Source organism: Notothenia rossii (assembly GCF_949606895.1).
Source record: "Notothenia rossii genome assembly, chromosome: 9".
Taxonomy (NCBI): domain Eukaryota; kingdom Metazoa; phylum Chordata; class Actinopteri; order Perciformes; family Nototheniidae; genus Notothenia; species Notothenia rossii.
Genome location: NC_136907.1, coordinates 35,417,458 through 35,430,838, shown reverse-complemented (window position 1 = coordinate 35,430,838; position 13,381 = coordinate 35,417,458). Strand labels below are relative to the sequence as shown.

Sequence of the window (13,381 nt, the reverse complement as noted above, 5' to 3'; positions counted from 1 at the left end):
CTCCATTGAGGATGGGGGGGGTCCTGTCTTTCCTTTAGTTGATGTTAAAGCTGAATACTGATTATTTAGCATCTATTACCAGGGCTCGACATTAAGGACTGCCCGATGGCCCGGGGCCATCTAGTATTTAGCTCGGGCAATGAAGCCTCACCTGCTGGTTGCCCGATCGGGCAATCTATTATGCCAGTATCATGCAGCTCGCGGATCCAGTAATGAGTGACCCGACAGTAAAACTAAGCATATCTATAACTAGTTTAGGTAGTTTGAGAGGTAAACATGAAGTGTGTGTTTTGTCCGCTCACCGCTGCATGTGATCATGCAGAGCTGTGTGTCGACTCGTCAGCAGCAGCTGATCTCTCTCTCCCGTAAGATTAGTCTTCACTCGCGTTTATGTCCATATTGATCAGATCTAGATAGTTCTAGCTAATGATAGGAATACCTGCTTATTAAAAGACACCTAAACAATAAGTGTCGCTATGCAACTCGGTGAGGCCACAAAGTATAGCGCAGCATTATGCATTTGTTTACATGCCCACCGGAACCCCGAGGCATTACCAACAGATCAACGCACAATCAACCCATAGAGGACATCTCTTTCTCCACATTAAGTGTTACACATTAGAATTTACTATTCTTGTCTGTCACATACTCTTCTTGTCTGTCACATAAGTGGCGCAACTGAAGCGGTATTAAGCTAAAGGAAAATTATTTTGACCGGAGAGATTTAGATTTGCCGGCTAACGGGAACTCTGACGTCGCCATTTTGTGTGCTTCGCGGATGCGCTCGGCTCCTCTCGACTGCTGCTCGGGTCTGCTCGGTCAGCTTCCGGATGAGGAGGCATTCGTTCGACCAACTTACAGTAGATAACATTACAAACATTTTTAACAGGGGCCATAATAGTGTAAATAATGTTTGTTTTGGCAGTTATAACTGAATGTAATGTTTTCTACTTTTTTAAATCTGGGAAGGCATTTGCCTTCATCAGATGGAAAGTGTCTTGACCAACAACTTAAGTATTTCTTATAGCTACACAAACAAGAACAAATAAACAATTGAAATGAAGAATAACATTGAAATTGTACAATATAATATTGTGGTGGTTCATCTTATAATTCAGTCTAGAGAATGCACCAGACCTGCAAAAATCTAAATGTTCTAGGGGGAGGCCCCCCAAACCCTTCGTGCGTCATTTCGTCCCAGCGCATTTTTCAGGGCAATCTCTATTGGGCTCAGGGCCATCTGTAAATTAGCTTAGATGGCCCACAATGTCATGCACTGATTACTTTAGTTTTCACTCTGTCCTGCTGCGGTGTCAAACACAACTCTTCACTAACACTCCTCATTATGCTCTATGACTCTAACAGAGCTGCCAACATACACGATTTTGGCGTAGCAGATACGATTTCCAGGCCCTAATTACGCCGCTACGCTTGACTTGAATATCCTACGCATTACCTAACAAATCGAAAAATGAATCGGTGAGCTGGCAGCCTCGTGCATGTGTTGACATCCAACCAGCACTAAAGCTCACATATAAGCCGTTTTATGATTCGTCCCTTGCGTTGGCAAAGAGCCAATAGGATCGGCTGTACTTCTTTTTTGTAATGCCCTCACTACTGTTACCAGGATGCTATGCTGTTTTGGCTCCCGCTGTTGATGAAGAATTCTATTCATGTAGACCAGTGCCGTGCGGTGAGGTTCGTAGCTGGCTTTCAGAGTCAGATAGGCCTATGTGAAAAATATGTGAAGTCAATAGAGTATATTAAAACATACCCGTACTTTTTGGACTATAAGCCGCGCCTTTTTTCCCATTTTTCGACGCTGCGGCTTATGTAACGGTGCGGCTAATCTATGGATTTTTACAGCTAACGGCCAACACCTTTAACTCTATGGGCTCTATGGCCGGTCCGCGGACCCCCACCTTTAAGCGGCGGGTTCCAGCAGGAAAAGCTGGAGGTCGGAAAAGAGTGAGACAGGTAGCGCGCAAAAGTAAAAGTGGAACCGAGAGTGGTACGAGAGACAGAACGAGAGCAAGACAGACAGACATTACGAGAGCGAGACAGTTTGTCCCCGTACCACTGGTTGAAAACCGCTGCTCTAGATCACTGCCGGTACGTGCGCTGGGAGCGCACCGTTTAATTTTGAAAGTTGAAAAGTTTGTGTGTCTGAAACACTATGTGATACAGTACAGTTTACACAGCACAGTACATGTTCTGTAGCTACTATTGCAATAAATGCTAACACTTGAATACGTTATGCAAATATCCAACTTGTTTGTTGAAATGTTAATAAATGGGAGCTTCCTCAAACAGCCATCTCTTTCCCGACAATCCCCTCTGTGCACGAACCCTTACATATGGTAATTAAACATTAAAACACCTGCGGCAGATTCATCGGGGTAAATCATTATGGTTACATACTGTTACATATATATATCGGGGTAAAACCATCAAGCATCTTTGTAACAGAGCAGGGAGGCATTATACAGGAGGGGATATTTCCTCACTAGCATCTTTGTTACAGAGCAGGGAGGCATTATACAGGAGGTGCTAATTTCTCACTAGCTCCGCTAGCCTTTCTCTTAAATTCAACGGCGCGTGCCGTCTAACATAGACAATCACACTGTGACTGGTCGATCGAGTTATCTTCTGTCCCGTCGTATGAAACAAGCATTTTAGCTCAAGCAATGATCTCAGTAAATCGGGACGTGAAGTGATTAATGGAGTCTAGTGTCCAGGCTTTCGCACGCCCTCCTCATTGAGACAGAGATAGCCTACTGTTTGCCTCCCCTCTGCTTTTTCACCGCGGGTTTATGTCAGATCAGCAAGACTACAACACATAGGCCTACCTAAAATACATTACCTACTCAATGGATAGAAAGGACATAATACGAGTGTCTACAAACATTTCACAGACAATGAGAGAAAAAGGCATGCGTTTAATCCAGTTTGTGAGGGATTGCTCAATCTGACGTGAGGCGCCGCTCTTTGCTGCCTTACCCCGCTTGTCTCCTCTCTGTTTGAACCATAGACTGGTTTGAACAGGTCACGAGCAAATTCAGCTATTTTGGTTATAAAATTATTTAAGATAATTGGAATCATACAAAAATTACATTTATAGCACAGATAAGTAGAAAATATTAATATCTGTTTTATTTCATTATATAATTTAACATATGTGTTGTGTTTTTATTATCTTAATTTCTAATGGACCAATGATAATTCGTGAATACACTATGCCCGCGAAATCGCGGAGCGAGCTGTCAGTTGAAGTCTATCAAAAATGGATGGTGAACGTACTTGTCCTCCGCCGAAAAAGCGGCGAATTTCTGAACAGCGCTTCAAGCTAGAATATAACGCAGAATGGCCGACCATCACCCGGTCGAAGCTGGACGACTTCCACGCTTACTGTATGTTGTGTAAGGCAGATTTTAGCGTGAGGCATGGGGGCCGACACGACGTTGAAAAGCACACCAGGACTGCTAAACACACGTCATACAAGGCGGCAGTGGAAGCTACAAGGCCCATCGCGGGCTTCTTTACGGTTGACAGTGACACCAGTGTCATAAATGCCGAAGTGCTCGCTGTGGACTTTCTGGTGGAACACAACATCCCGATCGCGGTGGCCGACCACATCGGGCCACTGGTGAAAAAGATGTTTCCGGACTCGAAAATCGCTGGTAAGGCTCAAATGACAAATAGCCTCAATTCATCTCAAGCATTCATAGGCATAGATTTATATCTGTATACTGTCACAATACACTCTACAATCTGTACAGACTAGCCTATATAAAACAGTTACAGTACTGCCCTGGTTGATAATCTGATTTAAATCTTGCAAATTAATGATTGCTAATTTATACTGATACTGTATCATTCTGATAAACATTTTTCATTTTATGTAAAGGTGAAAAAAAAATAGCCTAGGCCAACTTACTCTACAGAGGATTAATATCATGATTGTAATTCTGCAATTCTGTGTAATCTAGAGTATAATCATGATAATACAATTCAATATTTTTGTGATTGCAATTGCAGGAAAGTATGGGTCTGGTCGCACAAAGAGCAGCGCCATTGTTGGAGCCCTTGCCAAGGAGGATGCGTCTGTGATCACGGAGGCAATGAGGACAGCTCCATACTCCCTAGCCACGGATGGGAGCACTGACTATGGAGACTGTAAGCTGTATCCTCTTGTTGTGAAGTACTTTGATCGAGGACTTGGGCGTGTTCTGACAGTACTGCTATCTTTGCCAGAGTGTCATGAGGCATCTACTGGGCAGAACATATTCAAACTCATTGACAATGAACTTGAGAAACGTAGCATATCCTGGGACAACTGCATGAGTTTTGGGGCAGATAATGCCATGGTGATGCAGGGACTCAAAGCTGGCACGGCAGGCTACATCAACAAAAAAAACAGTGCAGTATATGTGCTGGGATGCCCGTGCCATCTAATTCATCTAGCTGCAGAAAAAGCTGCTGCTCAGCTTCCAGTGTCCATTGAAGAGCTGCTGGTGGACATATACTTCTACCTAGACAAATCCAGCAAGAGGAAACAGGGACTGAAGAAATTTCAGGATCTGTGTGGAGTGGAAATGAGAAAGATTGTTAAACATGTAAGTACGAGGTGGCTCTCTTTAGATAAATGCATCGCCAGGTTGTTGCAGCAGTGGCCTGCATTGCTGCAATACTTTGAGTCAGAACAGTCTGGGCACAGCAGCAAGAACAAATCCACGCAGAGCAGCAGCAAGGACAAGACCACGCAGAGCAGCAGCAAGGACAAGACCACTCACAGTGTTAGCAAGGACAAGTCCACGCAGAGCAGCAGCAAGGACAAGTCCACCCACAGTGTTAGCAAGGACACATCAACCCACAGTAACGGCAGCAAGGACAATTCTCAGTTTGATTTGGCAGGCTATCTCTTTCGCCAACAAAACCTAGCCAAATTCAGTCAGGGAAAGAAAACACCAGCAGCTGCAACCACACAGCCCAAGACTGCAACGGCAAAGCCCAACACATCTAGCGCTGCACCCACTCGGCCCAAGACATCTAGCACTGCACCCACTCAGCCCAAGACATCTAGCACTGCACCCACTCAGCCCAAGACATCTAGCACTGCACCCACTCAGCCCAAGACATCTAGCACTGCACCCACTCAGCCCAAGACATCTAGCACTGCACCCACTCAGCCCAAGACAGGGGCACAACAGAGAGTGCAGAGGGCATGTCAACATCTGCAGGACCCAACATTCCATCTTTACTGCTACTTTCTGAGTGCGGTCCTGCCGATATTTGATGAGGCCAACACTCTGCTGCAGCTAGACAAACCCTGCATACAAGTACTACACAGGACTTTGACCACACAGCTGAAGAATCTCTTGAACCGATTTGTGAAGCCTCAGGTGATTAATGCAGCTGCTAAGGTTCACCAGGTACCATTTAGGGAACCAAGCAACCAGAAGAGCAATGAGACCTTGTTCATTGGGCAAAACACCAGAGACTTCATAGCAGATCACCCTGAGCTTGAGGAGCTGCAGCTGGCCCAGGTCTTCAGCGCTGTGCGGGCATTCTACATGAAGGCTGTTGAGTACATGGTGAAGAAGTTTCCCTATGATGACCCAGTGTTACGGAATGCTTCTGTGGCTGACATGTCTGCACGGGACAGCGCAGAGTTCAATTCTGTGAGGTACTTCACAGGCAGATTCCCCTGCTTGAAGATGAATGCTGAGGAGATGGACAAGCTTGAGGGTCAATTCATGACCTACCAAACCGATGCTCTGCCAGAAAGCATCACCAGCTGTGACAGACCAGACACACAGTGGCACCTGATGAGTCAGCTGAAGGATGGAAATGGCCATCTCAAGTACCCTTTACTCTGCAAGGTAATGCTGGCTATCCTCTGCATCTTCCATTCCAATGCAGACTGCGAACGCATCTTCAGTCTTGTCACAAAAAACAGAACGGAGTTCAGACCTAGTATGGGAATGGAGACCCTGAGTAACCTCATTACCCACAAACAATTCATGGTGGCAAAGGGGTCTGTCTGCTACAAGCAGGCGTACTCCAAGACAACTCTTGCCAAGGCCAAGTCAGCAACCTATGACCATCTAAAGTGAGAGGTTGATCAGATGGTCATGTCACAGCCAAAGGTTCCCTTGAGTTGAACTCTGTTCTAAAAAAGGCTGTGTACAGGTTTTTCATGTGTTATTGTTCAGTATTGTTTCATGATGAATTCTGTTCGGTTAATAAAAATATTTTTTTGTGTATGTTGGTGTTTAATTGTGTGCAACAGTACAGGGAAAAGGAGAAATTATACACAAAAAATTTACTTTGCAGAAAAACATGTCCTAATATGACCTAGATTGCATCTCAGAGCATGTAAAGTCTCTGGCTTCTGATAAGATAAGATAAGATAACTTTTATTAATCCTGTAAGGGAATTGCACATGTTATAGCAGCAGGGTGATAGGAAAAGGAATAGGGAACTATATATACATACAATTTACAGTAAAATAGAAACAGTTGAATACAAAAGATAAATAGAAATAAGTAAAGTAAAAATGAAATAAGGGGGCATTCTGGGGGCTTCGGCGGACCTCGGACCCCCCGCCGGAAAAAAAATTGCCTTCCTCCGCTCGGCATGCTACTACTTTCTATAACACAATGTTGGCAGCTCTGCTCTAATGCAGCCATGTCCTCTTACAGTTCAAAATACTCAATTATCAAATCAGGTTTTCATTCGTAGGAACATGCTCGCAGATATCTGTATGAACATTCCCTTTCTTTTCATTGCACAGGTCCGATGGCGTGATGAGAACCATGAACACAGAGAAACTCCTCAAGACCATCCCAATAATCCAGAACCAGATGGATGTGTTACTCGATTTCAACGTGAGTGTGTAGTATTTGCTGCACAGGGTGGCATCTTTAATATTTAGCTGACACTTAAAATGTGAATTTTGTGACGTAGTCTCAACGCCTCCGCCTCTCTTATAGGTCAATGCCAATGAACTGACAAATGGTGTTATCAACGCAGCCTTCATGCTTCTGTTCAAAGATGCCATCCGTCTGTTTGCAGCGTACAATGAAGGCATCATCAACCTCCTGGGTAAAACCCTGCTTTTGGGTTGGCATTAATCATTCTGACTTTAGAATTCATACTGATATGAATATGCAGAAAGCTTTCCTTTCTCCTCTTTACCATGGGTAGCATCTACAGAGGCTAAACACCTTGGTTTCAACTTCTTGAAAGAAAATAATATTCAGTAGGTATAGTCTGCAAAACGTGAAACAGAAATGACTGCTATGCAGATATTTTTGCAGTTTGAGTAATGAACATATGATGGAACTTTTAATATTCACATATCAAAACAATCTATATACATACCAGATTAATTTCACCACCTTTTATCAATTCGGTGCTGCTGAAACGTGTTTGCTTGATGTATATAACTTAAGAGATACTGTACCCATAAGAAAATAAATTGTGTTTCGAAAATATAAACTCATAAACCACAAAGTAACTGACTTAACAGAAATAAAAGAATTAATGATATTATTCCCATAATCTTTTTGTCGATCTTGTTAACAGAGAAATACTTTGACATGAAGAAAGTCCAGTGCAAAGAAGCACTTGACATCTACAAAAAATTCCTCACAAGAATGACTAGAATCTCCGAGTTCCTCAAAGTAGCAGAGGTAAGTTAGGACTGCAGACCAGCCAATCAGGGAGCTTGCCACGCATCAGATTTCCCATCAAAGTCTGATGATCTTTTCTCTTCCTGCAGCAAGTCGGGATTGATCGAGGGGACATACCAGATCTGTCTCAGGTAAGCCTACATCCAAAACCTTTTTTTGGCATCTGTGCTGTTACTTAAAGTAATTTGCTTTAATTGAAAACGCTTCCTTTTTACTGGATTTTCTGAGCTAAAAAGTGGAGAATTGCCAGGTTGTGGAATGATTTTATAATACATTTAGGCTGTGTATATATAATCTGACATGCCTGTATTTGCCTTGAAACTGTATACATTGGGTTTTTCTGTGGGAAATCATTATTGACTGACTTAAAGATGGCTTCCTGTGTGCAGTAAAGACACTAAAGTCAAATATGTTAAACCTTCGGTCTACCAAATCACAAATAAACCTAACTGGCATAACACCCAAACTCTGTATGCATGTCTCAGATTTGGAAAGGTAGAGAGCTTACATAATTATTGTCCAATCTAATAGTAGCTTATTAAGATGTAAACTTCTGTACTTTTTGAGTGTTATATTGAGACGGCATAAATAATGTTTTGGGCTTAAATGTGTGCTTTAGTGACCTACATAATATGAACGCAGGAGATGTGTCCTTTCACAGCCCCTCCCCTGGCCTGAAATGTTTTAACACCAGGAGCTGTGCATGCTAGGCAGTCCATGCATGTTCTCCTTATTGCACTGACAAACAGCTTCCAACTCTCACCGTCTCCTGCCCTTGCCAGGCACCTGCTGATCTGTTCTGTTGTTCGTTATGTATTCGGTAGAACTGTGTAACTTTAGCAGAAAAGCCGCAATTGGAGAGCTTTCTTCTAAACATTTTGTTAATAATTTCTTGACTGTTGCCACCTTTTATTTTCTGTATTTTCCCTTCCTTCCTCTCTCCATTTTCAGTTTACAGTTGTAAGTATACAAACCTTTTCTCTCTGTTTTTTTGAGTATCTGTGTTTGTGGACCCGTGGCAATAACTTGGCATGCTTTAGTGTTTTATTTTTTAAAGGACATCTTGTATTAGGTTTTCCTTAGTTTTTGAAACCTAATGTGTTTGAATCACATTCACACTAGGCCCCCGGCAGCCTGCTTGATACTCTGGAGCAGCACTTGGCCTCTCTAGAGGGAAAGAAAGTGAAGGACTCGACAGCAGCCAGCAGGTAGGTGTGCATCACTGGGTCACTGCAGCTTGATAGATGTTGACTTTGGATTGATATGAAGAAAAGGTAAGATTTTAACAATGCATGTGTGGAAGTCTCACATGTATTAAGGCTATGATATACTGGAGTTCTGTGACTTTTTTCTGTGTGTGTCCTTTGATTCAGGGCTAGCACACTCTCCAATGCCGTCTCCTCCCTGGCCAATACCGGCATATCTTTCACCAGAGCGGACGAGAGGGAGAAGCAGGCTGCCCTGGACGAAGAGCAGAGTCGCCTTCAAGCACTCAAAGTAAACTCTCCTCACTCTGCTCTTCTTTCAGATCAGTGCTCACAAGGCCTGCAGGCATTTGCTATTCCTTGAAGTTGAAGCAGTTGTGCCATTCATGTCTTTTAGGACTCTCTTCTCATAATTATTTTTAGACTTGGATCTATTACATTCCAGATGTTAACTTGGCAGCCGAGCAACAAATCAGAATGTGCTTTAACTCTTATTTTGTAAAAGCTTTAAAACAATTCATAACAAAAGTTACTTGAAGTTCATGAGTATGTGGCTAATCTAAAACTACTCTTTTAATCTGCTCACTTATATGTTAAATTATAGGGCAACACTACAGTCCCCTTGTAACTGAGAGAGACATGAAATCATGATATCAGGTTGCAGCTGCAAAATTGCAAAATGCAAAGCTATAACGTATCTAATAGATTTGTAACAGTGGGGCGACCCCGTTAAGTGACTGTGATTGTATATTAACCCCTTTGCTCTCTCTATTATCATTTCCGTTCATCTGTTGATCTGCTTTACAATTATAATCTGTCTAACAGGATAATAGTCCAAAGCAAAATGCTGACAGATCTTTCGAAAGGTTTGGACTGGGTAGTTGCATACAGATCGGCCTCTGCTTCGCTCACACTGTCCTCCTGATGTTAGGAGCAGCGTCTGAAGGAGCTTCACAAAAACCCTGTGGCAGCAACCACAGACTCCTCCCCCGTCTTTGAGGAGGGCGGGACCATCAACTCAGCCCCTACAATCGACCTCTTTACCACCCCCAGCTCCAACAACAGGCAAGGACCTATCATCTCATCTTAGACCAGACAATCTCGTGCAAATGTTTCAGAACTGCAGATAAAAGCTGAAAGGAGATCTAAGAAATGTGTTTATTTAAGAGCATTAGTCAAGATTTGGACATTTTACAAAATGTTGGTAGATTGATGTTGCCAATTTAATTTAGGATAACTTTAATTCAAGTAAATGGCTCATGTTTCAAAATGGTTTCACAAGATTAGATTCAACTTTGATCACTTCATAGATATTGGGGTGGCCCAGCAGAACTACCCCTAAAGGCCCGGACACACCAAGCCGATTTCGGCTGTCGATAGATGTCTGGTTGTCGATGAGCGTCCTGTCGCCTTACTCAGATTGTTGTGTCCCGCACCGTCGTGTCTTTTCGGCCGTGCCGACACCTTCCGCCCCCGATTCAACATGTCGAATCGGGGAGCTGTCGGCAAAATAATTCACTCTGATTGGCTGTTCAGCTGCCTGTCAGTGTTATGATGTTGTATATGAATATAATCTTGGATTATAATTACTGATGAATGGAATGTGGTAGCAGCAGGTTGCCAGCCTCAATGCTTAAATTGTTTCTTTCTGCTTCAGAGAGCTGAAGTTTATATATATCAGCAGTCTGTCTTCCGGTTGCCTCTTTTGAATGACGAATACACACTACCGCCGCCTGCTGGTAAGGAGAGTTATTGCCACTCACACATAAGCAGCACTGTACGTGCTTCTTGGCCGCCGGCTGAAGTCTTTGCGGTGTGTTCCAGTGCGACTGTTGGCCAAGACGCAGGAGACGTGAGGCGACACAACAGTCGTGTTCTGTCGGGACGTGTTCTTTGGTGTCAGCTTGGTGTGTCAGGGCCTTAACACTAGATCACATGTGTCAAACTCAAGGCCCGGGGTCCAAATCAGGCCCTTGGTGGATTTCATTTCGGCCCGCAGGATAATTTTTAATTACTATTAGATCTGGCCCGCCGGTATATTGCACGCACACCTTCACTCCATCCTGAGGGTATCCTCAGCTCAGAGCCTGAGCCCAAACATTGATGAAATTGCACCCAAGATGAGATGCCAAGTATCTGCTTGAACTAGCATCACAGAGCAGCACACTGAGTTTAATGGATGTTTCCTTCTGCACTTTTTTTCTTGCGACAACAGGGCATGTTTTTCTTTTTCTTTGAGGGAAATAGTTTTTTTTAAGCTTGTGGAAAAATATAATCATAAGAAATGACTCCGGAAAAGCTGCAGATAGAGCCATAAGAAATGAATGCAACTGATTATTTAATGTCTAATGTTGTTTTTATAGGCAATCTTTTAAGCTTTGTTAGTTCCAGGTATAATATGTGCAATAAGTTCATTTCAATAAGTCTTGCAATAAACATTGAACCAGTCCGGCCATCGACTAGTACCCATTTTTAGATTTTGGCCCACTGTGTATTTGAGTTTGACACCCCTGCACTAGATGAAGCACAATAAATGAAAAGTGGAAGTGTTTATGCAAATAGTGGCAAAATAACACTAGAATAGCATCGCTCAGGGCAAAACATGCAGTCGTTTTCTTTTTTATAATAGCAGACTTTTGTTGAACCTGTTTAGTCCAAAAAGTGACCAGAGTAACCCCCCCCCCCCCACTGTTCCCGTTTGTTTCTTCCAGCATCTTCAAGGCAGCTATTGAATTGCTCGACCTGCAGCCAGCGTTCCAGCCTTCACTGCCTCTCTCCACCAGCAGCTCCTGGGGAGGTGAGGCCTTCAGACACACTGCCAACATACTGCGTATGGGTGTATGCCGCGTGCTAGCAGTCCCACGCATCTCTGAAATGTTTTGTGCAATTCACACATTCAGTTGTATGATTCCTTTAAAATGTATCTACCTTTTTATAAAATGAATTATGAAGGTTTAAATGATTATTATTCCCAGGGCTGGGCTGATGAACAATGTCATGGTCAGTCATAATAAATAAAATAAGGCAGGTGCAAAATATTAAATATAAGTATTATTTGCCGTTAGTTTAAATCGTCTTTGTTACGCGTTGGCCATATCTTTTAACTTTAGTTGGTGTTTTTTGCTGAAAAACATCAACTACTAGCCCTGTAAACAAATGTCCTCATGCAAATGTGGGCTGAGAGCTGGAGCTGGCCAGACATTCACACACCTCGCCTGCAGACCTTCTTACATTGTCTCTATCAGGCACAGAACGTCATAAATGTGTAAATCAGTGCCGGTCAAAGGTCTTCTTTGTTATTTACTGAGCTTTAAAACAAATTGATGTGATTTGATATAAAACAAACTAATTATAGTAGATTAACTATTCAAAATTGTAAAGTAACTTACAATAACACGGGAATAATAAACAGAGAGCTCTCTCTCTCCTGACAGCCCGTCAGTCTCATGCAGCTCGCGGATCAGTAATGAGTGACCCGACAGTAAAACTAAACATATCTATAACTAGTTTAGGTAGTTTGAGAGGTCATTAAAATAGCTACGTGTGATATTCTAACCTGAAGTGTGTGTTTTGTTCCGCTCACCGCTGCATGTGATCATGCAGAGCTGCGTGTCGACTCGTCAGCAGCAGCTGATCTCTCTCTACCGTCAGATTGTTAGTCTTCACTCGCGTTTATGTCCATATCGATCAGATCTAGCTAGTTCTAGCTAATGATATGACTACCTGCTTATTAAAAGACACCGAAACAATAAGCGTCGCTAAGCAACCGGGTGAGGCCGCAAAGTATAGCGCAGCATTATGTATTCGTTTACATGCCCACCGGAACCCCGAGGCATTACCAACAGATCAACGCACAATCAACCCACACAGGACATCTCTTTCTCCATATTAAGTGTTAGACATTAGAATTGACTATTCTTATCTGTCAAATATTCTTTTGTCTGTCACATGAGTGGTGCAAGTTGCGCAACTGATGCAGTATTGCGCTAAGGGGAAATTATTTTGACCGGACACTTTGACCGGAGAGATTTAGATTTGCCGGTCTTCAGCATATTTTACCGGTCATAGTCTGGTAATTACCGGCTAACAGGAACTCTGTGCCCTAAACCAAATATTTGTTTCCTCCCACAATCAGGCTAAGTTTCTAAAGTTTATTTCCTCAGCCCTTTACTCTCTTAGATTAAGGCTGTTTTATCTTTTATTTGCTTTCTGTTTGTATATCAAAAGCCCCCCCCTGTGATGTTGTGTGGTGACGAGCCTCTGTTGGTGCTGCCCTTCAGTTTGCCCTGTATTTAGTGTAGCCATGTGCTGAGAGTCGCTTCTTCTGCTCTTCCTCTGCTCTTCCTATGCCCTTCCTCTGCACTTCCTCTGCTCTATTATCTTCAATTAAGTAAACTTTTTCGGGGTTTTATGCAAAGTATTAGGTATTTATGTGTGTAAACCTCTTCAAAAACGTGTATTCTAGACATATACTTGCTA

General features: G+C 42.9%; 2 protein-coding genes across 11 annotated transcripts in view; both read left to right on the top strand.

The window, feature by feature from the left end:
• The first annotated feature begins 8 nt into the window (after positions 1 to 8).
• Positions 9 to 6,266, top strand: LOC307019222 (uncharacterized protein). Its single transcript, XM_079649921.1, has 2 exons — positions 9 to 3,680; positions 4,039 to 6,266. The coding sequence occupies exons 1-2, from the start codon at positions 3,284 to 3,286 to the stop codon at positions 6,114 to 6,116; spliced, it is 2,475 nt and encodes an 824-aa protein (XP_079506047.1). The 5' UTR covers positions 9 to 3,283; the 3' UTR covers positions 6,117 to 6,266.
• Positions 6,267 to 6,422: 156 nt separating this feature from the next.
• Positions 6,423 to 13,381, top strand: part of picalma (phosphatidylinositol binding clathrin assembly protein a) — a 33,234-nt gene continuing 26,275 nt past the window's right edge. For 9 of the 10 annotated variants that reach the window (XR_013802600.1, XR_013802601.1, XR_013802602.1 and 6 more), the window contains exons 1-8: positions 6,423 to 6,890; positions 6,996 to 7,107; positions 7,591 to 7,697; positions 7,787 to 7,828; positions 8,820 to 8,905; positions 9,071 to 9,194; positions 9,834 to 9,967; positions 11,614 to 11,699. Coding sequence is in view for 6 of the 10 variants with exons in the window: in XM_079649927.1 (XP_079506053.1) it covers positions 6,810 to 6,890; positions 6,996 to 7,107; positions 7,591 to 7,697; positions 7,787 to 7,828; positions 8,820 to 8,905; positions 9,071 to 9,194; positions 9,834 to 9,967; positions 11,614 to 11,699 (772 nt within the window). In the remaining 4 variants the exon portion in view is untranslated. The remainder of the gene's footprint in view (positions 6,891 to 6,995; positions 7,108 to 7,590; positions 7,698 to 7,786; positions 7,829 to 8,819; positions 8,906 to 9,070; positions 9,195 to 9,833; positions 9,968 to 11,613; positions 11,700 to 13,381) is intronic. The other variant, XM_079649925.1, reaches the window with a different exon arrangement.

Excerpts from the sequence above, each read along its gene's own strand:
- LOC307019222 (XM_079649921.1), top strand. The coding sequence starts at position 3,284 with ATGGATGGTGAACGTACTTGTCCTCCGCCGAAAAAGCGGCGAATTTCT. Across the intron at positions 3,681-4,038 it reads TCCGGACTCGAAAATCGCTG|GAAAGTATGGGTCTGGTCGC; the intron begins GTAAGGCTCAAA and ends TTGCAATTGCAG.